The sequence below is a fragment of the Oratosquilla oratoria genome, chromosome 22, assembly GCF_046742065.1.
Source record: "Oratosquilla oratoria isolate Oo_2021 chromosome 22, ASM4674206v1, whole genome shotgun sequence".
Taxonomy (NCBI): Eukaryota; Metazoa; Arthropoda; class Malacostraca; order Stomatopoda; family Squillidae; genus Oratosquilla; species Oratosquilla oratoria.
The window spans coordinates 47,576,352-47,601,456 of NC_134798.1; the positions used below are offsets into that span (position 1 = coordinate 47,576,352).

The 25,105-nt window shown below is 37.7% G+C and overlaps 1 protein-coding gene across 1 annotated transcript in view; it reads left to right on the plus strand.

Annotated features, from left to right (window-relative positions):
- LOC143037533 (SEC14-like protein 2) overlaps positions 1–25,105 on the plus strand; it is a 95,559-nt gene that overhangs the window by 51,891 nt on the left and 18,563 nt on the right. The window contains exons 2-8 of the mRNA XM_076205913.1: positions 5,545–5,617; positions 9,337–9,380; positions 17,293–17,410; positions 17,569–17,778; positions 18,660–18,740; positions 19,618–19,811; positions 21,519–21,673. Of these exons, the coding sequence (XP_076062028.1) occupies positions 5,545–5,617; positions 9,337–9,380; positions 17,293–17,410; positions 17,569–17,778; positions 18,660–18,740; positions 19,618–19,811; positions 21,519–21,673 (875 nt within the window). The remainder of the gene's footprint in view (positions 1–5,544; positions 5,618–9,336; positions 9,381–17,292; positions 17,411–17,568; positions 17,779–18,659; positions 18,741–19,617; positions 19,812–21,518; positions 21,674–25,105) is intronic.

Consider the following 25,105-nt stretch of genomic DNA (forward strand, 5'->3'; position numbering starts at 1 on the left):
GCTGTCTCTTCTTGTTATCAACCGGGGTAAAGGCGAAATTTCGTCTGCCAGAACGCACATTTAGACCTCAGTTCTACGGAATCGTAAATATTCATAATGGCAGAATAAACAGTTGGTTGTTTTAAGAGAAGGTAAGTTTAATGGATAGGGATGACAGGTGGTAATGACCATGGAACTGTCCAGTGTAGGCCTTATGGTCTCTTGCAGTATCCCCCATTCTTATGTTTATAGGAGGACGACGCCTTTATTGATGATATAAGATTTCGCTCGGAAGTTGCATCTTTTAAACGCATGATGGTCAACAACTTTCGTGTGGTGGTTGTCGGAACAAGAATGGGTGACTTAGAACCCTGTATCTTGCAATACCAAACGATATAGATTTTACACCCCAAAAGAGTTTAGTTTTAAAATCCAAGAAGGATAAATGTTTAACTTTGAAACTCCGGGAAAGGATAAGGTTCTTTTAGCTGAATGAAATCATCTGGGGTCAACCTAAAGTAGATAAATTGGGGGACTACCTCTGGAAAGATTGCGAGAGTTTTAGATCATTTAAGGTGTGTGCCTTTTCTTCAACTTAATAAAATAGTGTAACAGTAGCCATAAAAAAACGATTAAGGCCACTATGCCTTACGTTAAGGTAGGAGGTAACATATTGAAAACAAAGAATTCTTCTTCCTCGTCTTCCTCTTTTTCTTCTTCTTTTTTTCTTCCTCTTTTTCTTCTTCTTTTTCTTCCTCTTCCTCTTTTTCTTCTTCCTCTTCTTCCTCTTTTTCTTCTTCCTCTTCTTCCTCTTTTTCTTCTTCCTCTTCTTCCTCTTTTTCTTCTTCCTCTTCTTCCTCTTTTTCTTCTTCCTCTTCTTCCTCTTTTTCTTCTTCCTCTTCTTCCTCTTTTTCTTCTTCCTCTTCTTCCTCTTTTTCTTCTTCCTCTTCTTCCTCTTTTTCTTCTTCCTCTTCTTCCTCTTTTTCTTCTTCCTCTTCTTCCTCTTCTTCCTCTTCTTCCTCTTTTTCTTCTTTCTCTTTTCCTGCTTCTTTTTCTTCCTGTTCCTCTTCTTCCTCTTCTTCCTCTTTTCTTCTTCCTCTTCTTCCTCTTTTTCTTCTTCCTCTTCTTCCTCTTTTTCTTCTTCCTCTTCTTCCTCTTTTTCTTCTTCCTCTTCTTCCTCTTTTTCTTCTTCCTCTTCTTCCTCTTTTTCTTCTTCCTCTTCTTCCTCTTTTTCTACTTCCTCTTCCTCTTTTTCTACTTCCTCTTCCTCTTTTTCTTCTTCCTCGTATTCCTCCTCTTTTTCTTCCTCGTCTTTCTCTTTTTCTTCCTCCTCGTCTTCCTCTTTTTCTTCTTCCTCGTCTTCCTCCTCTTCCTCTTCTTCCTTTTCCTCTCAATTGCTTACATTGCAATGTGAGCAAAGGAGAAAAAAATCAAGGTAGACTTCGGGCCCTGTTTTGGGCAAAACTCGAACTCTCACCCGTTTTATAGCTTTGGTCACCGCAAGAAAAAAAATCTTCAAGCTAATTAGAAGAGAAAAACGACAAACAAACAAAATAACAACGCATTATTAATTAGGAGAGAAAATAAAACAATAGAATGACGTAAATTGATTAATTAGAGAAAAGGAAAAAGATAAGGACACTAATATTCTCACACATGCTCTCATTAATAGGCAAATATGATTGAGCTTTATTCAAATAATGACAAGGTCCAAAATGAAACATGATTTTTTTTTTTCCGGGAAATGTAAAATAATCATTCGAGCCTTTCCACTCGTGAAATTCTTCAGGGTCAGTATTCGGGGTCACGTGATATTTTATTTTATCATTATTATTATTTTTTTTTTTTTCCTTTTTCTTTTGTCTTCTTTTTTTTCCTATTTCGTTCTCTCGCAGTGGCCACCACCGTATAACACGCACCATGAGGGAGAGAACGTGGCAGGAATTGAAACGAGGCCTGTGACGCGGACAAATAAGTTTATACTTACATTAACTTGCCTTGGACGAACGAGTGTGTACAAATCTTCAATTCACCACTTCTCCCCTTCACTTCACACCTTGTTGTTTTTTGGAACGGAAACTTGCACAAGACTCAAGTCCTTTGCTTCCATGGACAATTCCTCGTCACGCCAGACACACTATGTGAGACTGGAGGTATCATTATACCAGGTGTAGAGAGAAAATTAGTTCCGGCCTCCCTTTTCCCATGATATTCTTAACTAATATATTCACAAAGTCGTGGGAATGGTCGAGATTACCCTCGATGAAGAAAAAATCAAGTTGTGAATATTTTTATATATGATATTAAAACCCACTGTCGGTCGGAAAATTAGTACTAATATTATTTCATCCCTGTGATACTAGTCTCTTCATATTTTTATATATACTCGTACAAGTAATACGCAATTGCGTTAGTATGGGGGGGGGCAGGGAGAGCTTCGTGAATCTTACGGGTGTTGTTGAGACGGCCATTAAGCTGCGTACCAGCCGGTGGAGTGCAAGTATGGGGTGATGGGAACGCAAGTCAGCAGGCCCACCGTCATTACGAAGGCCACCCGGCAAGGTCAACTGTACAAGGTCTACAGTAAGAGGCCATAGAAATTCTCTTTTTCACTCTCACTCGTTCATTTCTAGGCTATATGGAAATGTTTGCCGCACGCGTCGGGTGTGATTGCGCAGTTTAGGATTCTGGTGATTAGCGTCAGGTCGTTTGTCAAGTCGTGGAGAGCATCAAATTGATGGGGGACTTGTATAAATATGTGATTCATTGTCCGTGTTTTTTTACCTCGCTCTCCCTGCCTTTCTCCCCTGTTATTTACATATCTATCTTCTCTGTGTCTACTCGTTGTGTATATGTGTGTATGTGCACACGCAGTGTGTGTATATGTGCGTGTGTGAATTTGACCAATTCACCTAATAGTAGGTTCCATCTCTATCGCCATCTGTCGCATTTGGCTTTAGACATACCAAGGGCCTCTTCCCCTACACAAGGGAGGAGGCAGCCAAGATATGCACCCACTCCCACCCATTCCATTCCCACCCATTCCACTCCCATCCACTCCACTCCCATCCACTCCACTCCCATCCACCACCAATTGTTTCCCTCTTAGCTCCATAGTTTGCAAATGTATAAATGTACATTAACGATACTTCATCATGTATACATTAAATAAGAATTATTACGTGTGTCAGATCTTTGTGCGACTCGCTAGTTACTTTCCTCTATCTTAACATCCTAATCTGTGGTATTGTCTTTATATATCGATCTTTCAGGGAGTCATTCGTCTACTTAAGGATGTTTCCCTTAAGCCTTAAAACATATTCCAATTTCCACAAAAGTCGTTTGGGTGGTACTTTGCCAAAAGATTGATCTAGAACAGGGGTGGGGAACCTTTTTGTGCATGAAGGCCACCTTAGAATTCATCATCCCACATAGAGGCCGCACTGAACAAATTATAATATTTTTTTCAATTATTATATCCCTTTTTAGGGAGTGACATCACTGAACACGGTTAACTTTGCTTTCGTCTATGTGTGTGGTGTATATTATAAGTTTCTGGTGTATAATGACTTCAGACTTGAAAATATTTAAGGACTTAAAAAAAATGTATATCAAAGGCCGCAAAAGGCCGCACTTGATGGCCCGAAAGGCCGCAGGTTCCCCACCCCTGATCTAGACCAAGGTGCATACAGTTCTCTCACCCATGTCATCTGACAAAATCTTCGACTACTACATATTTTATCCATCGATCTTTCACAAGTCTTGTACAACGGAGCTATCGTTATGGTCAGAGAGACTGGTCTGTAATTCAGGGGGTACTCTTTATCTACCTCTTTTATAGACTGGTACTACATTGGCCCTTTTTCAATCTTGAGGCATTATGATATCTTATGAACGCACATTTAAGCTGTGATCTTGTCCGTCAGTTTTCTCCATTCACAAGAAGTTTCCTTGTATCAAGTGTCTGATAGTGTGTATGCTTCTTTCACTTCCACGTCTATATCTTAAACCAGCTTTCTTGTCCTCTCCCATTTCATCCACAAGTTAGTTTTCGTTGAAAGCTGAGAGGAAAGATCATATTTTACCTAGCGTTGCTGTTTTCATAAATCTCTCCTACTTTTAGCTTGATACCTTTACCGTGTCTCGGTTTGGTATTAGAAAAAATTGTTACGTAAAAATCCATTTAGGATTCTTTCTCCCACCAACCTTCGGCACAACGATTTCTACACCTGAATTGTAGAAATGTTGATATGATTTTGTGTGTAAAAGTGTATGTATGATATCAGAGATAGTTTTAGAGAGTATATCAACAACGAAATTCCAAAAAATATGTTATGAAAGTTTCCAGGATTCATACGCGTCAACAAGTATCATATAGTGCTTTTCAGCAGACATCGACCCCACGTAATGATACTTATTTTCTTCCAAAACCCACCCCCCAACTCCTATTTGCAAGATATGTTGAAACGTTTGCAGGTGTGGGTGACAAGCAGTCTGGCAGGTAGGAAGAAGTCCACGCTTGCGATCGAATGCGATAGGACTTGCTTCAAGGGCGAATGTTATACGAGACTGCAGTATTTTCCGGGTATATGTGTACATTCGTGCATGCGTGCGTGTGCACGTGCATATATATATATAATTGTGTATGTGTGTGTTTCACCTTGGTCTTGGATCACGTGTTTGACTCGTGATCGACAGCCATTTCCCTCCCGGAAGAGAGCTCAGAGTTCATATATGACCGATCTGTGGGTAATGCTGTGACCTTACACGCACACACACACACACCCAACTCCCCGCCCACGAGAGTTGGAGTAACAATCCGCAGCACAGTGATACTGAAATTACTTCAGCCCTGGACGGGATTCGAATCCGGACCGCCGTAGTGGCAGGCGGGAACTCTAACCACTGCGGCACGAGGGTATATCGTGTGTGTGTGTGTGTGTGTATGTATATATATATATATGTATATGTATATATATATGTAATATATGTGTGTGTGTGTATATGTGTATATATATGTATACGTATGTATATATGTGTGTATATATATATGTATATGTATGTGTGCATATATATATATATATATGTATATAATATATATATATATATGTGTGTGTGTGTGTGTGTGTAAAGCTTAAACCCACTAACGCAGATACAGAGTAAACAATATATTTCGATCACTTACTGTAGTCCTCTTCAGCAGATACATAGAGTAGGAGACAAGAAAATATATACAGAGGGAAATTACAACGAAAGGGAACTAGGGATCGTCTTAACCGCAAAACCATTTGCCATTCATGAAAGAACGTAAGAGATTATTTATTTCAATCTTAACTATCTAATCTCATGCTACTTTTAACCCACATCACACATTATCACCCAAATTCGAATTCCTCCTGTCTTTTTTTTTTCCTCTCGTCTGTTCTTCGTTCTTTCGTCATCCTTCTAAAAATCTTTGGCCTTTTCTTATTTTTCACCAATAGTAAACTAGTAGCAGTAGTAGGCCGTTAGGACTTCTTAATTACGTACGTTATTCTCTACTAACATTTGACATTCCATCGACAGTTCCGGAACCGCGTCGCTGGACTCGTGCAAGAGGAGGACAACACTGATGAGCGCCTACTCCAGTGGCTCGTGGGTAAGTTGGAGAAGAAAGGGGAGGAGTAGGAGAAACGAGGAAGAATAAAAGAGATGGAGGAGAGGAGGGGAAATTTTAAAACGGTAATACACAACAAATTTCATGATTTCCAAATTTTGCAATCTGCGCATCCTCGTCCAAACGAAGATCAAGCCCACGCGCACCCATGAACATTGGCAGTTCCCTTGATTGTGATATTTACTGCGTGCATTTTGTTGTGTTTTGATATTATTATTTTTATTTATTTATTTTACTATTATTATTTTACAAAAATACACCAGAGACTGCGTTTGTTAATACCTAACGAATGCCTACGGCAATTTTCTGCGTTTTTGGAATTATATAATGCCAGAATGCACTAGAAATAGCTCAAGTAACGCAAGTCTTCGGTTAAGCAATGTATTAATTCATATTATTCATTAGACATCATATTCTTCGGTTATAAATTATATTCATTTTATGGTTTATATTCATTATATATTATATTTATTATATACAGTATATTCAATAGCCACGTTCTTACGGGTGTAGACTAAATGTGATCATTTGAACGTGGCATAGTATATGACGTCACAAAAGATGGCCGACTTTATTTGAATCCTTTCATTTTCTTTCACACAGACGCACAAATTAAAATAGATTAATTAAATTTTTGTTTAGCAGTCATCGTTATTAGCGTATACAGTATAGGATTTTTCATTTATTTTCACTGATTTATTGATTATGGAACAAATGAAGAAAAAATCGTTTCCATCTGCCTAAAAGAATTGCCTCGTTTTGTTTTTTGGTCAGTTTTTGCTCAACTGTGTGAACGATATTCATTGAAAAATAACCAAAACAGTACATGTGTAACGCATCCAGAGCCCTTGTATTGGAAAACAATGATAACGGCAAGTATATACTGATAACGATGTAGTTTCTCACGTATCCCATAAGATTATCCCACACTATTTGCGGAGATTAATTGGTCTAGACAGGGTCTCCATGCTGATAGAGATAAGGTCCTAAGATAATATTGTTAATAAGGATGGATTTCTCTCTCTCTCTCTGTGTCTCCTTACGTCTCTACCATCTTTGAGAAACACACAATGGAGAGCTTGACCATTGTTGAACAGGTGTTCTGACGTCAAGATGGGTTCAGAGCGACCGCCATCCATGTCAAGATGACTTGTGTTTCAGTGACCTTGTAGATGTGCTCAGAGGCGAGGCGGAGGTATAGGTGGAGGAGGGGGAGGGGTGTTGAACGACTGAATGAAGTGCAGGTGACTAGAAGATGAGGAAAAAGGGAGTTAACCTTTGAAGGTGAAGGAAGGAAAAGTGGCTCAATCGAGACGTCGCGTCGTACGTGTATACATTTGCTCTCGTGGACGATGACCCGAAGTACCCTGTGGGGGGTCACCTTGTATTATTATTATTATTATTATTATTTTATTTATTGTTTAAGAATTAAATTAATATTAATTGATGTGTTTATTTATTTATTTATTTATTTATTTATTTTCACATCATAACCACCATATAGTTGATCTTACCAACGCTTCACCTCTCCTTCCCTCTTTCTTCTTAATCTACCTTTCTCTTTTCAACTCTTCTCAAACCCTTCCATTTTCCTCCAACCTTATATTCATTATTGACCGCATAAGTTTTACGTAGTCAATATTCTAAGGACTTAATGACATCCTTTTGGACCAGAGTTACATATTCTTTTATGATTGGAAGCAAATCTACACTCAAAAAATACTGATCACTTTTTACTTATGTTATCCAACCAGGTTCTCTGAATAGCCCCTCGTCACCTCTATAGCTCGGTTCCAACACTTCGGTGTGATTTTGTCTCCAAGAATGGAAGTGCTAATTACTGCAGAGGAAACAATACTACTATTCTCGGATGATGCACAGGGACTTGTTGGCTTGTTTGTTCGTTTGTTCCTTTGTTTGTGTTGCATTCTTCTGGTCGGACTGTAAATACTCCAAGTGACCTTGTCTTTTTTTTTTTTCAAACGTTTGAGATCATGGAGTCCTTCTGGTCGGTCTCGTAAAAAATGCAGGAGCAACTCTGTAAACAGTTGCACAGTTATTTGCTTCTCTCCTCTATCCTCTTTTCTCTCTCTCATGTTCTCTTTTCTCTTTTTCTCTCTCTTCTGTATCTCTTTTTCTCTCTCCTCTGTGTCTCTTTTTTCTCTTCTATCTCTTTTTTATCTTCTCTCTATCTCTTTTTTATCTTCTCTCTATCTCTTTTTTCTCTTCTCTTTTCTATTTTCTCTCCTCTCTCTCCTCTCTCACTTCTCTCTCTTCTCTCTCTCTCTCTCTCTCTCTCTCTCTCTCTCTCTCTCTCTCTCCTCTTCTCTCTCTCTTCTCTCTTCCTTCTCTCTTCCTCTCCTCTCCTCTCCTCTCCTCTCCTCTCCTCTCTCTCCTCTTCTCTCATCTCTCTCCTCTCTTCTCTTCTCTCTTTATCTCTATCTACTCTTCTCTCTTTATTTCTATCTACTCTTCTTTTCTCTCTTCTCTTGTCTCTCTATCTCTCTCTACTCTCTTTGTCTCCCTCCTGTCTCTCTCTCTCTTCTCTCTCCTCTTTCCTCTTTTCCTTCTCTCTCTTTCCTCTTTTCCCTCTCTCCTTTCTCTCCTCTTTTCTCTCTCCTCTCTCTCTCTCTCTCTTCCTTTTCTCTCTCCTCTTTCCTCTTTTCCTTCTCTTCCTCTTTTCTCTCTCTTTCCTCTTTTCCCTCTCTCCTCTCTCTCCTCTTTTCTCTCTTCTCTTTTCTCTCTCCTCTCCTCTTCTCTCTCTCCTCTTCTCTCCTCTCTCTCTCTCTCTCTCTCTCTCTCTCTCTCTCTCTCTCTCTCTCTCTCTCTCTCTCTCTCTCTCTCTCTCTCTCTCTCTCGTCGGTCAAACTTCATGGATTTTTTTTTTTTCAGAAAAAATGTAATCATATTCCAATTCAACTAGAAGTGTTAGTTTTCTGTTTTTTTTTTTTTTTTCCTCAATGTTATCCCACGGATGTAAAGAATGCGTGTGTGATGTGATTCTCCATGGTCTTGTATCAAGTGTTGGGGTCGTGATTTTACACATACCCCACACCCTTTCCTTCTGTTCAGAAGGGGCAATAGCGGCTTGCAGTATTAGTAGAATCTTTTCTTGCTGTGAGCACGGAAAACTATAATCGCTAACTTCTTTCAATGCCATTTATACAGGCCCGTGCAGAGGGGGGGGGGGGTTGCTGGGGGTGCCCGAGCACCTGCCCCTTTGCGCTGTACTCCAAAAGTGCCCTTCACAAAAATATATAAAAATGAATGAAAAATTATTTCTCACGGGTGTTTTCAATTTTCTTACCATTCAGAAATTATAATGTGGAAAATGGTGTTGCACCCTACCGGATAGTTGCCAAATACGAGTAATATAAAAGAGTGAAGTGCCCAATTTCCAGCCCAAAGTATCTACCCCTTGCAATGTCTGTGCACATTACTGCATTTATATATATATATATATATATATATATGTAATATTTATTTATTTGTTTATTTTATTTTTACCATGACCTCTTCTTGATCTTTCATCCCTTATCAACAACTCCTTTCTGTCCGTCTTATCCATATACTTATCTAATCTAAAAAACATGCATGCGCGCGTGTGCACACGCATGTTCCATAAACCAAACATGATACTGACCTAGATGAGATAAGATAATATATAGATACTAATATCTCCTTTCTTTTACCCCCTTCAGCTCGGAACTTCAATGTGGACAAGGCAGAGAACATGCTCACCAAGGTAATGTACTACTATTATGTATGCATTATGTGTCATTTCCTGGATGGGAGATGAAAATGAAAACAGACGTGTATTATGTAGTATGAGCATGTGAGCCTACGCCAGTATTGGTTGAATATTACACTTGTTAACATTTCATGTAATTTTGCCAATCTCCGAAAACTTGAGGTTGAGGAATGTGGTAGGTACAATGCATGATGACTTGAGACCGTTCCTGGACCCTGGTAACACAAGTTGTACTTGTACGGCTGAAAGTAGTCTTTCACAATTTAATATAGATAGACATTCAAACATCGAAAAATAATCTGCATCCGTATCCGCAAGAATATGGTCATCAGATATCCGCATCCGCACATTAGCATTATCAGACATCTGTTACATTTCTAGTATGTATGTATGTAATTGTATATGTATCTATGTGTGTATAGGGGCAGTAACAATAATATAGAAATAAGTTACGATGATGTATGTATGTATGAATAGGGGCAGTAACAATAATGTAACAGTTACGGTAATGTATGTATATATGGGCAGTAACAATAATGTACGTATGCTTGTATGTATCCGTGTATATAACTTTGTGGGAGACAACTAGACTGCGGTAAGGAAATTCCCCTGTCCCCACACTCCGCCCTCATAGAGTCGCCTTTTAAGACGTGTATAAGGACTTGGCGGTGTTCTTATCCTTCGCCACAAGATAATAGGAAGAGGAGTGCTCCAGTAAAGGTGAAGGATTTAAGGAGAAGAACAGAATGGAGAGACACAGAGAAATATAGTGGCTTGGCATTCCTGTGTGGATGAATACTTGTTTCCGAAAATAATATATTAATAAATAAGTAAATAGATAAATAAAGGGTTGAATAGATAGATAAAAATAGAAAAATAGAAAATCCTGCGTGACCCTCATCAGCAGTGGTGCCACAAGTCCTACAGTCGGTACTCCAGCACGAGAGTATTAAGACCTTTTCCACCCTAAAGGAGGGGTGGCCATGTCAAAAGCACTTCCCTCCCATATCACATACTATTATAATAAATTAAACCACGGTGTCAGCTATACAAGTACGAGTACTGGAGCTATGAGAATGTAATTTTCCACCCTGTTTCTGTAAATGTCACACGATGACCAAGTACGTGGCTGTGTTTGCATTCAGTCATCATAGATTATAATTATCAAATAAAAACGTATCCAAATATCTTATCAATTTGAGACATTAACTCTTCAGCGTTTACCAAAATCTACCAATTAAAAGTTTCAAAAGAATTCCTATAAAGGCTTAGTTTTTTGTTTATTTGAATTTTGATAATGAACAACTGCTAAACATTACTGCTGAATATCGTTGGCAACTTTGTCTGATGTCATTTGTCACACAGAAATAGACGACAGGAAGCGTTCATATGACGTCTGTTATTAAATGATAATACATTTCCTGTTTCTTACCAGTACAATTCCAGTCTCTTCAATTTTCAAATGAATAAACTGAATTCAGTTCAATCTTGAAAAAAAAAATACCGTAATGTTTTTAAATAATTGATTTTTACATGTATTTCTCATTTTATTTTATTTTTCATTTTTCCCAAGTATTTGCCGCCGAAGGGGCTGGGGAGGGTACAATACATCTGTAAATAACCGTCTAGCAATAACCAGCGCATATGTCCTTAGTGATAATATCGCAACGGAGAGATGAAGTCATGGAAATAGTAAAGGATAATATTGAGGATGGTAGTATCAAAGAAGGTATAGTACAACTTAAATTTTATTTTTATCCAAGTTTCCTCGTCAGGCTTGTTTCACACGTGTCGACTTTTCGCCGTCCTCTCATATAACCATGGGTGTCTACAGACTACAGTACGACACTTTCACACGTGGTCGTGACGTGTGAAAGCGCCCAAACACACCCAAGGTTACTTGAGAGCGTGACGTCGTGTCGCGGACGGCGCTCGGCGAAAAAGTCGTTACGTGTGAAACGAACCTTAGGCTCGCAAGGAGACCTTGAAATGCGTGTCAAGTCCTTTAGAATTCCTTCTACGTCCTCCATTCCGGTTGTGGATCATTTGACACTGGTTTGAGTCGCCCGGAACCTTTCCTCCTCTTCTTCCTCCTTTTCCTCCTCCTCTTCCTCCTCCTCTTCCTCCTCCTCTTCCTCCTCCTCTTCCTCCTCCTTATCCTCTTCCTCTTCCTCCTCCTCTTCCTCCTCCTCCTCCTTCCTCCTCCTCTTCTTTCTCCTCTTCCTTCTCCTCTTCCTCCTTCCTCCTTCCTCCTCTTCCTCCTCTTCCTCCTTCCTCCTCTTCCTCCTCTTCCTCCTTCCTCCTTCCTCCTCTTCCTCCTTCCTCCTCTTCCTCCTTCCTCCTCTTCCTCCTCCTCTTCTTCCTCCTCGTCCTCCTCCTCGTCCTCCTCCCCCTCTTCCTCCTGTTCTTCCTTTTCCTCCAGTTCTTCCTTTTCCTCTTCAATGCCGTGACGCGCTTTAGCTGGTTAATGCCAGCCGGCGGGACCAAACGAGGTCTCTTGTTGAAAAATAATCCAAAAAAAGTATCACAGAAAATTTAAGTCTAATATATCACTTCGATTGATTACATTTGAGGCTATTTTAAAACTTCACATAAAGACTTTGTTATATAACTCATTTTAAAATGTACAGTACACACAAAAGCCACACAAAATTTATAAAAGAAAAAACGTCCTCGCCCACCAACCCACCCACAAAAAGAAATGAAATAGAATAAAGTAAAATAAAGGCCCCAAGCTGCATCTTAAGCCTGATTCCGACAATGCATCAGGCGATTTTATTCAGCCGAGGAGACAGATTGAAGACCTCTCGGCCCTTAACTGAAGAGAAGCTTCTGGCGTCACTCGAGAAAGAGAATCAGGAGAGCGTGCCACAGTGCCGAAGGGGTGAAAGCAAAAGAGGCAATCGGCCTTGTCTTTGTTGTATTCCGGGGCGGGTGATATGTACAATACACACACACACATACACATACACACACATACACACACACACACACACACACACACACACTTTCAACGAACGGACGGCTTGACGAACGCTCTGAAGAAAAGTGCAGATTGTGGATACCAACGCAAAGAGAAGTGCCTTTTTGTATTTGCAGGGGGGGGGGAAATTGCTCGTGAGGCAGTAGGTAAGTAGGAAAAGAGGAGAAGGGGAGGGATTGCTGGGGAAATGGAAGGAAATGAGGATGTGGAGGACTTGGCCCAGGCAGACGGGCGTAAGGTCAACATGAAACGACCACCGGATGACGAAATGGCAAATAAAAATGTAAAGATTAGAAGTATAGAGAGGAGAAATACAGTAGAAAGTGACGAGAATATGTTCCAGGGATTTAAAGAGGGTGGGGGGGACACAACCCCCCCCCGACTGATAAGACTAGAGGAGAGAGTTGATAAGGTGATCGAGGACTTGGAACGTAAGTTAGGTAAGGTAGACTCCATCTTCCAGAGAATTGAAAGATTGGAACAACTAGAGAAGGCTAACAGAAACTTAACTGAAGAAGTAGAGGACCTAAAAAGACAGTTAGGAAATGTAAAGGAGGAGAATGAGAAATTGAAGAAGAATAGTAATGAAAACAGTGAGAAAATAGCTACAGAAGCTAAAAATTGGAGAATAACTCAAGAAGGGAATAAGGTTTCATTCACTGACATAGTCAAACAGCAATTGAAAGAACATAATGAAGACTCAGTTATTAAAGTGATGAGACAGAAGGAGAATATAGTAAGAGAATTAGCTGACAAAAAGAAATGTATAATTATATTAGGAATGGAAGAGAAACATAACCCAGATAGAACCGCAAGAATCAAGGAGGAAAATGAAAGGGTAAGCAGTTTATTAAAATTAGTCCAGGAAGATGAACCAGAAATTATAAAGGAAATTGAGGAAAAATTCAGACTCGGAAAATATAGTACAGATAAGACCAGACCAATTAAGATTAAATTCAGGTCACAAACAACGGCAGAGAAAATTCTATCCAAGACAGGGAAACTAGCAACAAATGATCAATATAAAAAAGGTATGGATAAAAAGAGAAATGAATAAGGAGGAAAGAGAGGCAGAAAAGCAGAAAAGAATTGAAGCTAAGGCAAAAAACGAGGAAAGAACGGAGTCAGAGAAAGAGAGATTCTATTGGAGAGTAGTGAACATGAAAATAAAGCAGTTCGACATACTAAAGAAAAACATAAGGGAAACAGAGAACACAATGGAAGTGGCAGAAAACTAAGAGTGTCTTACACAAATATAGATGGATTGATAACAGGATTGAATGAACTGAATGATTATTTGAAAGAAAAAGAACCGGACATAATGGGAATTGTAGAAACAAAATTAAAAGGCCCACTACCACCCAACAGTGTAGGACATGATACATACAATTATTGGATTAGAAACAGAGAGAAAAAACAAGGGGGTGGAGTTATGTTCCTGACAAAGAAGGATATAAACGTGAAAGGTGTCATATATGGAAAGAATACAGTAGAGATGATTATGATAGAAGTGGAAGACCGAGATAAGAAGAGCAGAAAATTTGTGATCAATTATGTGCCTCCGAAAACAGCCTCATGGGAGGAGAGTGAACATAAAAGTATGTTAGAGGACACAAAGATAGCATTAACTAAAATAATGGAAGACGGAGGAAGAATAGTTATGATGGGCGACTTTAATTGCAAAGAAATCTGCTGGGAAGAAATGACAGTAAAGAGTGGTGATGACTCATGGGGAAATGCTCTACTTGAGATGATTACTGACCATTCAATGACACAATGGATACAAGAGAACACTAGGTATAGAAATGAAGAAGAACCATCGAGGCTAGACTTAATAATTACATCTGAACCTAGAATAGTGGACAAGATTGAATATAAAACACCAATAGGTAAAAGTGACCACATATTGATTGAACTGGAACTTAATGAAGAAAAATATATGAAAAGAAATGAACAATATAGAAAAGGAAGAATGATGTATGAAAAAACAAACTTTGATAAAATAAGAGAATTCTTCCAACAAGAAAACTGGGAAGAAATATACAAAGAAGAAACATCAGTGGAAGAGAAATGGAATATTTTGACAAAAATTTACAAAGAAGGAGTGGAAAAGTATGTCCCAAGACAAAAACAAGAAAAAGAATATGTAAAATGCTGGTACAACAAAAGTTGTAGGGAGTTAAAAGACAAAAGAGACAAAGCCTGGACCGGATGGAAAAAAGACAGAAGACCTGAAAAATGGAAAATATATACTGGTTATAGAAATGAATATGTACAAAAGTGCAGAGAGGAAAAAAGAAAATATGAAAAAGATGTTATAGAAAAGTGTAAAGATCAACCAAAACTATTCTACAGATTTGTAAACAATAAACTGAAAAACAAACAAGACTTGGAGAAATTAAGACAAGGAGGAGTTGAATACACTGAGGAAATGGAAATGGCAGAAATTATGAACAAACATTTTAAATCAGTGTTTACAAGGGAAAATATATAACCTGAAGAGATTGAGTGGAAGGAAAAAGTCCCCCCTATGGAAGAAATAGAAGTAACGAAGAATGAAATATTGACACACTTGGGTAATTTTGATGTCAGAAAATCGCATGGGCCAGATGAAATAGCAAACTGGATTCTGAAAGAATGTAGGAATGAACTGGCAGACAAAATACATAGCATAATAAGCAGTTCCTTAAAAGAAGGAAAAGTTCCAGAAGATTGGAAAAAAGCAAATATAGTACCTATATATAAAGGAGGAAATAAAGAAGAACCTACCAACTATAGACCAGTCTCTCTAACAAGTACAATAGCAAAAATATGTGAAAGAATTATCAAAAGTAGATGGGTAAAATACTTGGAAAAAAACAACGTACTAAATCCAAGGCAATTTGGATTCAGACAAGGACGATCATGCGTCACCAATTTAATATGTTTCTATTCAAGACTAATAGATATAATACAAGAAAGAGATGGATGGGCTGATTGTGCATTTCTAGACCTAAAAAAAGCTTTTGACAAAGTACCACATAAGAAGTTGCTTAAGAAATTAGAATATGAAGGAGGAATACAAGGTAAATTGCTAAATTGGATGGAAGACTTTTTGCAAGAAAGAAAAATGCGAGTAGTGATAAGAGATCAGCACTCAAAATGGAATGAAGTAATAAGCGGTGTCCCGCAGGGAACAGTTCTGGCCCCAATAATGTTTGCTATATATATTAATGATATGGATGAAGGAATTGAAAGCTATATGAGCTTCTTTGCAGATGATGCAAAATTACTGAAAAGAGTGAAAACTGAAGAGGATTGTGAATCACTACAGAGAGATCTAAATAAAGTACAAGAATGGAGTAGGAAGTGGGAGATGGAGTTCAATACAAAAAAGTGTAGTATAATGGAATTTGGAAAAAGCAAAAACAGAATAACAGGATCATATAATTTGGGAGAAGAAGGAATAAAAAGAGTAGAAAATGAGAGGGACCTGGGAGTCATTGTTATGAATAATATGTCACCTGAGAAACATATAAATAAGATTTTTGGAGAAACTTATAATTTAATAAGAACAATCAAAGTGGCATTTACATACCTGGATGAAGAAATGGTGAGGAAAATCCTAATCACCCTGATAAGACCAAGATTGGAATATGCAGCAACGATATGGTCACCAAGTACAAAAAAATGTATAAAAAAACTTGAAAGAATACAAAGAGCAATTACTAAACTGGCACCAACACTCTCAAAACTATCATATGAAGAGAGACTACAAAAACTTAAACTACAGACACTAGAGCAAAGAAGAGAGAGAGGAGATTTGATAGCTATTTACAGAATCATGAAAGGCATAGAAATTACTGATAGAGAGAATCTGATAAAATGGGATGACAGAAATACAAGAGGACACGGAAAGAAAATAAAAAAAGACAACTATAGAAGAGATTTGAAAAAGAACAGCTTTCCTCACAGAGCAATAGACAGTTGGAACAAGTTAGATGAGAAAGTGGTGTGTGCAAAAACAATACATGAATTTAAAAATAGTTTAGATAAAATGAGATATGAAGACGGGACCTCACGAGCATAGCTCCCCTTCCCGTAAAATACAACTAGGTAAATACAACTAGGTAAATACACACACACCTCTCATGGCGCTGTGGTTAGAGCTCTGGCCTGCCACTACGGAGGTCCGGGTTCGACTCTCGCCCGGGGCTGAAATAATATCAGTATCGCAGCGCTGAGGGGTGTTACTCCAACTCTCGTGGGCGGGGAGTTGGGGGTGTGTGTGTGTGCAAGGTCATAGCATTACCCATAGATCGGACCTACGAGCTCTGAGCTCTCTTCCAGGAGGGAAATAGCTGTCGATCACGAGTCCAACACGTGATCCAAAGACCAAGTGAATACACACACACAAAACTTGAACTACAGACACTAGAGCAAAGAAGAGAGAGAGGAGATTTGATAGTTATTTACAGAATCATGAAAGGCATAGAAATTACTGATAGAGAGAATCTGATAAAATGTGATGATAGAAATACAAGAGGACACGGAAAGAAAATAAAAAAGACAGTTATAGAAGAGATCTGAAAAAGAACAGCTTTCCTCACAGAGTAATAGACAGTTGGAACAAGTTAGATGAGAAAGTGGTGTGTGCAAAAACAATACATGAATTTGAAAATAGTTTAGATAAAATGAGATATGAAGACGGGACCTCACGAGCATAGCTCCCCTTCCCGTGAAATACAGCTAGGTAAATACACACCGCACACACACACACTCACAGCTCGACGGTGCCATGGTACCGTTCTCGACCGCCCATTCAGTGATCAGAATTCAAATTGATTAATCAAATAAATATACAATTAATTTATTAATTTGTTTATTTATGTATTTATTATTGTGACACATTTTGGAATACAACTGTACTCTCCCTTCCTTTAGAGCCTGGATTGGCGTCGCGAATGGGATGTCGACAACGTCCTTTCGTGGAATCCTCCCGAGGTCCTGCTCAAGTACTACCCGGTGGGCATGGCCGGACACGACAAGGAGGGCAGGCCAGGTAGGGTGGCCCCTGTGTGTGATATTTATTTGTTTGTTTATTTGTTCATTTTTTATGTATTATTATTTATTCGTTATTTTAATCTATCAATTTAATTTATAAATTTAATTAACGTATTTGAAAAATAGGAAAAATAATCAACCGCTTATTGATTTCAGTTTGGATAATTCCGTATGGCGGGTGCGACATGCGAGGTTTGCTGCAGAGCGTTCGGCGCGCTGAATACGTGCGCTACACCGTGCGCGTTTTGGAGCGCTCCCGTGCGGACATGAGAGAGCAGTCGCGCCGCCTGGGCAGGCCGGTACTCCAGCAGTCCTGCGTCTTCGACCTTCACAACTTCTCCGTCAAACATGTCACGTGGAAACCCGGTAAATTCTCTCTCTCTCTCTCACCCTCCCTCTCACTCACTCTCACTCCCTTTCTCACTCACTCTCACTCCCTTTCTCACTCACTCTCACTCCCTCTCTCACTCTCTCACTCACTCACTCTCACTCCCTTTCTCACTCTCACTCTTTCTCATTCTTACTCTTTCTCATTCTTTTTCTCTCATTCTCACTCTTACTCTCATTCATTCTTCCCCTCTCACTCTCTCACTCTCTCTTTTGCTTTGGATGCACTGTCTTGCTGCATTGCATTTGTCCCAGGGCAGTTGGCGGATGCAGGGATGACCAGTCATCCATGAGGAGCTGAGATGGGAGGAGTGCAAAGGGTGGTGGAGGGGAGTGACATAGGTACGTGCCTCTGACTTAGCTACCTTCCATATAAGGGGGGAAAGCTCTTAACATATAGATAGATAGACAAAATAAGTGTTTGTAATGTGCTACTTATACAAACAGTACATACATATACCAAGGGCTTTTCCCCCTATACAAGGAGCCAAAGTCAAAGACAAAAATCCACTCTCACCCATTTCATCCCCACATACTCCACTCCCATTCACTACTTATGAAGCAAAGAAATATCATTTGAAAGCTGATAGTAAATATAAGAAATAAAATTCATTGCCTCACAACTCTTCTGAAAGACTGTGCAGGTGGTGACCTAGGCTTTAGAGAATTTATATTTCTTGTTTTCAGTTTAAATGAATCATTATAAATATTCTAAGTGTATCTTAGATCCTCATGGATGAAGGTTCATCCCAGTCTCCTGCCCACTGCATTATTAGTACAAAATATTTGTACATACTGTTTTATATTTTACTTATGATAACTTTTCTTTAGAATTGTTAAAGTATTGTCATTTTTTTCAGCAATGGATGTGATTCTACAACTTGTGCAGATATATGAAGCCAATTATCCTGAACTTCTTCATTGTGCCTATGTCATTAATGGTAAGGCATCCCTGTGTTAAACAGTTAGTAAATTGAATGATTGGATGTGACAGATTCTCGTGACTCAGAGACTCATCAGTCGTAGATTGTATAATCTTTTATGAGCTAGAGTACTAGAGCATAAGCAGAAATTACATCGATACAGAACAAAATCCTCAAAAGACTCAATAATTCTTAAGAGGTTCACCCTCAGTGTGTGAAATAAATTCATTCATTTGTTTTGGCTACTGCCATATGATTATATTTAACTGAAGGAATCCCATGCCACTCCTAGAAGGCTATACACATCTCAGTTAACACTTTGAATATGAAGACTTTCATAGCATCAAGTACTGAACTAACAGTGTTATTCAGCCAAAGGAAGCCTTTCCCTCACTAAGAATTAAACATCCCATCCTTGAAAAAGTTCTCTAAATTCTCTTCAAGTCAAAATTTTACTTAATGATAAGACCAAAGTTCCTTTCCCCTTTATATAGGGGTTGGTCCCACAGAAGAGTACATCTATATAAGTGATATATATGCACACATACGTATCAGGCACACACTTTCACAACTTCATGTAAACTTACACTTTTACATATGTGACTCAGGTTATCCTCCAACAAACATGAAATACCTGAAGTATTCTAGAATTCAAAGGTAGATCTTATTTTTAACAAATTTCCAATAGATGGGATGATATCAATGTGTCTTATTCTTATGAATTTCCAATAGTTAGTTATGTTTATTTACTGTGTAACAATATGCATTAGAATATACATTTTATATATAACTGTAATTCATTGTTCATCTTGAGAAAACTTACCATATAGTTTTATGTGAGTTACATGTGCCTCTTTAGAAACTGTCCTACTGACTGGTGGTTCCTCTTCTTCAGCTCCAAAAATTTTCACAGCTGCTTATGCCATTATTAGACCATTTCTTCATGAAGTAACACTCAGGAAAATAAGAATTTTTGGCAAGGATGGTTGGAAGCAAGAACTCTTGAAAGATATTGACCCAGAAGAGCTTCCACAGCACTGGGGTGGCTCTCGAACTGACCCTGATGGAAATGGCAAATGTCCATCTCAGGTAATGGGAGTAACACCAGGTCTTGGGAGGAATGGTGTAATTAGTACCTCTTGCTGTGTAATTGCTTGTAGTAGTAGTAGTGTGGTAGTGACTACTGATTGAGATAATGAGTATCATTGGCCATGGTCTCCTTATTTTTCATTGTGATATCGATGATTTGTAATTTTCTAATGTCTTATGTTACCATCTTATCAGATAGTTTCTTGTGAAAAAACATGCTATGTGTTTGTGCAACTAATAAAGATAGAGACAATGAAATTAAAGAAAATAATACAATAGATCTTATGATATAGTTTTCCTTAAAGTAGGATGAACGCAAGATTATAATGGTTTTTCCATGACAGATATGACCATATACCAATGGTTGTATTTGTCATGGAAAAACCATTATAATCTTATGTTCATCCTACCATAAGGAAAAATGCAAATTAATGAAAAAATTGCAAAAAGAGAACCTATTCTAATATTACAATTCTGTTAATTTCTGGCATGTAGAAAATGACATTGCTAACGGCACTCACAAATACAGACAAATTAAGTATTAACTTAATTTGTCATTGATTCCCTATGCCTCCTCAGATGATTCTGGTGCCTTTTACTTTCCCCAAGGAACCCTGAATAGCTCAGGGGGTAGTTCTTTCATTTCATTGTAAGTGACAGGAGTTCAAGTCTCATGGGTGGGCATAAAAAAAAGGATGTTATTGGAAGGCTTCATATTTAAATCTACATATGTTTAAACTCTACCAGACTCATCTGATGCCTTAAACAGCCCATACATACACACTAAATCAGCCCAACAGCATCCTACCTCAAACACATTCACCCCATACTCAAAAGCCCATTATTTTTGCATTCTTCAATTAATTACCCATCTTGAAATCCCACCTGTCCATGGAGTCCTCTTACATTTGAGGTCTAGTAATTCATTTACCTACAGTTTTGTCTTGTTTGATATGACTTCATTTTATTTCTTTTATTTTTTAAATCTCTTTCCTTAGCAAATAACAATTAGAAGCCTTTATTGTTATTATTTTATTTATTTATTCATTCATTTATTTATTTTATTTCTTATTTATTTATTTATTCATTTTATTTATATATATATATATATATATATATATATATATATATATTTTTTTTTTTCTCTTCTTCATCATGGCTACCTCCCGTGTAAGGGGAAAAAAGCCTTTGGTATATGTATGTATGTATGTTCTTCATCATATACCACCCTATTACCTGTATGTTAGAGGTTTGTTCTTTGTGTCTGTTTGCTATTTATAAATCCATTGAACAGTACTGATTCATCTTTACATACATCATTCATTTTCAAAGTTTCTTCCTCTTTTGTGATTCATATGTATTTGCCTCTGGCTTACTTATAATCTTCTTTTGTATTAATAGTCTTTTTCTCTCTCCATCTTTCACTTTTTTCTGCCTCAAAACTTCTGTTAGTCTTTTATTCTCTGTATTTACTTGAGCTGTGTTATCTTCTAGGCTATTCCAGGATTGTATCATACGTACACATACATATACCAAAGGCTTTTTTCCCCTTTACAAAGCTCATTATTAGAACATCATGGTTTGAGTTAATGTATAGTATTTATATAATACACTAAGTCCCCCAGGCTGATATTTCCCATAGGAAATATAAAAATTATATATACGTGTTATATTCTATATTCATATATAGTTTACCTTGTGTTACAGATATGTTTAGGTGGAGAAGTTCCCAAGTCATATTATCTAAAATGTAAGAGCAGCTCTAAAACAAGCATCAATGATAAGTTTACTTCAGTGTTACTTGAAAAGGGTTGTACCAAGGACTTTGAATTTGATGTAACACAAGCTGGATCTCAACTAAGGTATGCTCCATTTTGTAGCATTAACTGCATATATATCATCCATGTCATATATATATATATATACACATGCACACACACACACACACACACTTTCAACGAACGGACGGCTTGACGAACGCTCTGAAGAAAAGTGCAGATTGAGGATACCAACGCAAAGAGAAGTGCCTTTTTGTATTTGCAGGGGGGGGGGAATTGCTCGTGAGGTAGTGGGAAAGTAAGGAAAGAGGAGAGGGGGAGGGATTACTGGGGAAATGGAAGATAATGAGGATGTGGAGGACTTGGCCCAGGCAGACGGGCGGAAGATCAACATGAAACGACCACCGGATGACGAAATGGCAAATAAAAATGTAAAGATTAGAAGTATAGAGAGGAGAAATACAGTAGAAAGTGACGAGAATATGTTCCAGGGATTTAAAGAGGGTGGGGGGGACACAACCCCCCCCAGACTGATAAGACTAGAGGAGAGAGTTGATAAGGTGATCGAGGACTTGGAACGTAAGTTAGGTAATGTAGGCTCCATTCTACAAAGAATTGAAAGATTGGAACAACTAGAGAAGGCTAACAGAAACTTAACTGAAGAAGTAGAGGACCTAAAAAGACAGTTAGGAAATGTAAAGGAGGAGAATGAGAAATTGAAGAAGAATAGTAATGAAAACAGTGAGAAAATAGCTACAGAAGCTAAAAATTGGAGAATAACTCAAGAAGGGAATAAGGTTTCATTCACTGACATAGTCAAACAGCAATTGAAAGAACATAATGAAGACTCAGTTATTAAAGTGATGAGACAGAAGGAGAATATAGTAAGAGAATTAGCTGACAAAAAGAAATGTATAATTATATTAGGAATGGAAGAGAAACATAACCCAGATAGAACCGCAAGAATCAAGGAGGAAAATGAAAGGGTAAGCAGTTTATTAAAATTAGTCCAGGAAGATGAACCAGAAATTATAAAGGAAATTGAGGAAAAATTCAGACTCGGAAAATATAGTACAGATAAGACCAGACCAATTAAGATTAAATTCAGGTCACAAACAACGGCAGAGAAAATTCTATCCAAGACAGGGAAACTAGCAACAAATGATCAATATAAAAAGGTATGGATAAAAAGAGAAATGAATAAGGAGGAAAGAGAGGCAGAAAAGCAGAAAAGAATTGAAGCTAAGGCAAAAAACGAGGAAAGAACGGAGTCAGAGAAAGAGAGATTCTATTGGAGAGTAGTGAACATGAAAATAAAGCAGTTCGACATACTAAAGAAAAACATAAGGGAAACAGAGAACACAATGGAAGTGGCAGAAAACTAAGAGTGTCTTACACAAATATAGATGGATTGATAACAGGATTGAATGAACTGAAGGATTATTTGAAAGAAAAAGAACCGGACATAATGGGAATTGTAGAAACAAAATTAAAAGGCCCACTACCACCCAACAGTGTAGGACATGATACATACAATTATTGGATTAGAAACAGAGAGAAAAAACAAGGGGGTGGAGTTATGTTCCTGACAAAGAAGGATATAAACGTGAAAGGTGTCATATATGGAAAGAATACAGTAGAGATGATTATGATAGAAGTGGAAGACCGAGATAAGAAGAGCAGAAAATTTGTGATCAACTATGTGCCTCCGAAAACAGCCTCATGGGAGGAGAATGAACATAAAAGTATGTTAGAGGACACAAAGATAGCATTAACTAAAATAATGGAAGACGGAGGAAGAATAGTTATGATGGGCGACTTTAATTGCAAAGAAATCTGCTGGGAAGAAATGACAGTAAAGAGTGGTGATGACTCATGGGGAAATGCTCTACTTGAGATGATTACTGACCATTCAATGACACAATGGATACAAGAGAACACTAGGTATAGAAATGAAGAAGAACCATCGAGGCTAGACTTAATAATTACATCTGAACCTAGAATAGTGGACAAGATTGAATATAAAACACCAATAGGTAAAAGTGACCACATATTGATTGAACTGGAACTTAATGAAGAAAAATATATGAAAAGAAATGAACAATATAGAAAAGGAAGAATGATGTATGAAAAAACAAACTTTGATAAAATAAGAGAATTCTTCCAACAAGAAAACTGGGAAGAAATATACAAAGAAGAAACATCAGTGGAAGAGAAATGGAATATTTTGACAAAAATTTACAAAGGAGGAGTGGAAAAGTATGTCCCAAGACAAAAACAAGAAAAAGAATATGTAAAATGCTGGTACAACAAAAGTTGTAGGGAGTTAAAAGACAAAAGAGACAAAGCCTGGACCGGATGGAAAAAAGACAGAAGACCTGAAAAATGGAAAATATATACTGGTTATAGAAATGAATATGTACAAAAGTGCAGAGAGGAAAAAAGAAAATATGAAAAAGATGTTATAGAAAAGTGTAAAGATCAACCAAAACTATTCTACAGATTTGTAAACAATAAACTGAAAAACAAACAAGACTTGGAGAAATTAAGACAAGGGGGAGTTGAATACACTGAGGAAATGGAAATGGCAGAAATTATGAACAAACATTTTAAATCAGTGTTTACAAGGGAAAATATACAACCTGAAGAGATTGAGTGGAAGGAAAAAGTTCCCCCTATGGAAGAAATAGAAGTAACGAAGAATGAAATATTGACACACTTGGGTAATTTTGATGTCAGAAAATCGCATGGGCCAGATGAAATAGCAAACTGGATTCTGAAAGAATGTAGGAATGAACTGGCAGACAAAATACATAGCATAATAAGCAGTTCCTTAAAAGAAGGAAAAGTTCCAGAAGATTGGAAAAAAGCAAATATAGTACCTATATATAAAGGAGGAAATAAAGAAGAACCTACCAACTATAGACCAGTCTCTCTAACAAGTACAATAGCAAAAATATGTGAAAGAATTATCAAAAGTAGATGGGTAAAATACTTGGAAAAAAACAACGTACTAAATCCAAGGCAATTTGGATTCAGACAAGGACGATCATGCGTCACCAATTTAATATGTTTCTATTCAAGGCTAATAGATATAATACAAGAAAGAGATGGATGGGCTGATTGTGCATTTCTAGACCTAAAAAAAGCTTTTGACAAAGTACCACATAAGAAGTTGCTTAAGAAATTAGAATATGAAGGAGGAATACAAGGTAAATTGCTAAATTGGATGGAAGACTTTTTGCAAGAAAGAAAAATGCGAGTAGTGATAAGAGATCAGCACTCAAAATGGAATGAAGTAATAAGCGGTGTCCCGCAGGGAACAGTTCTGGCCCCAATAATGTTTGCTATATATATTAATGATATGGATGAAGGAATTGAAAGCTATATGAGCTTCTTTGCAGATGATGCAAAATTACTGAAAAGAGTGAAAACTGAAGAAGATTGTGAATCACTACAGAGAGATCTAAATAAAGTACAAGAATGGAGTAGGAAGTGGGAGATGGAGTTCAATAC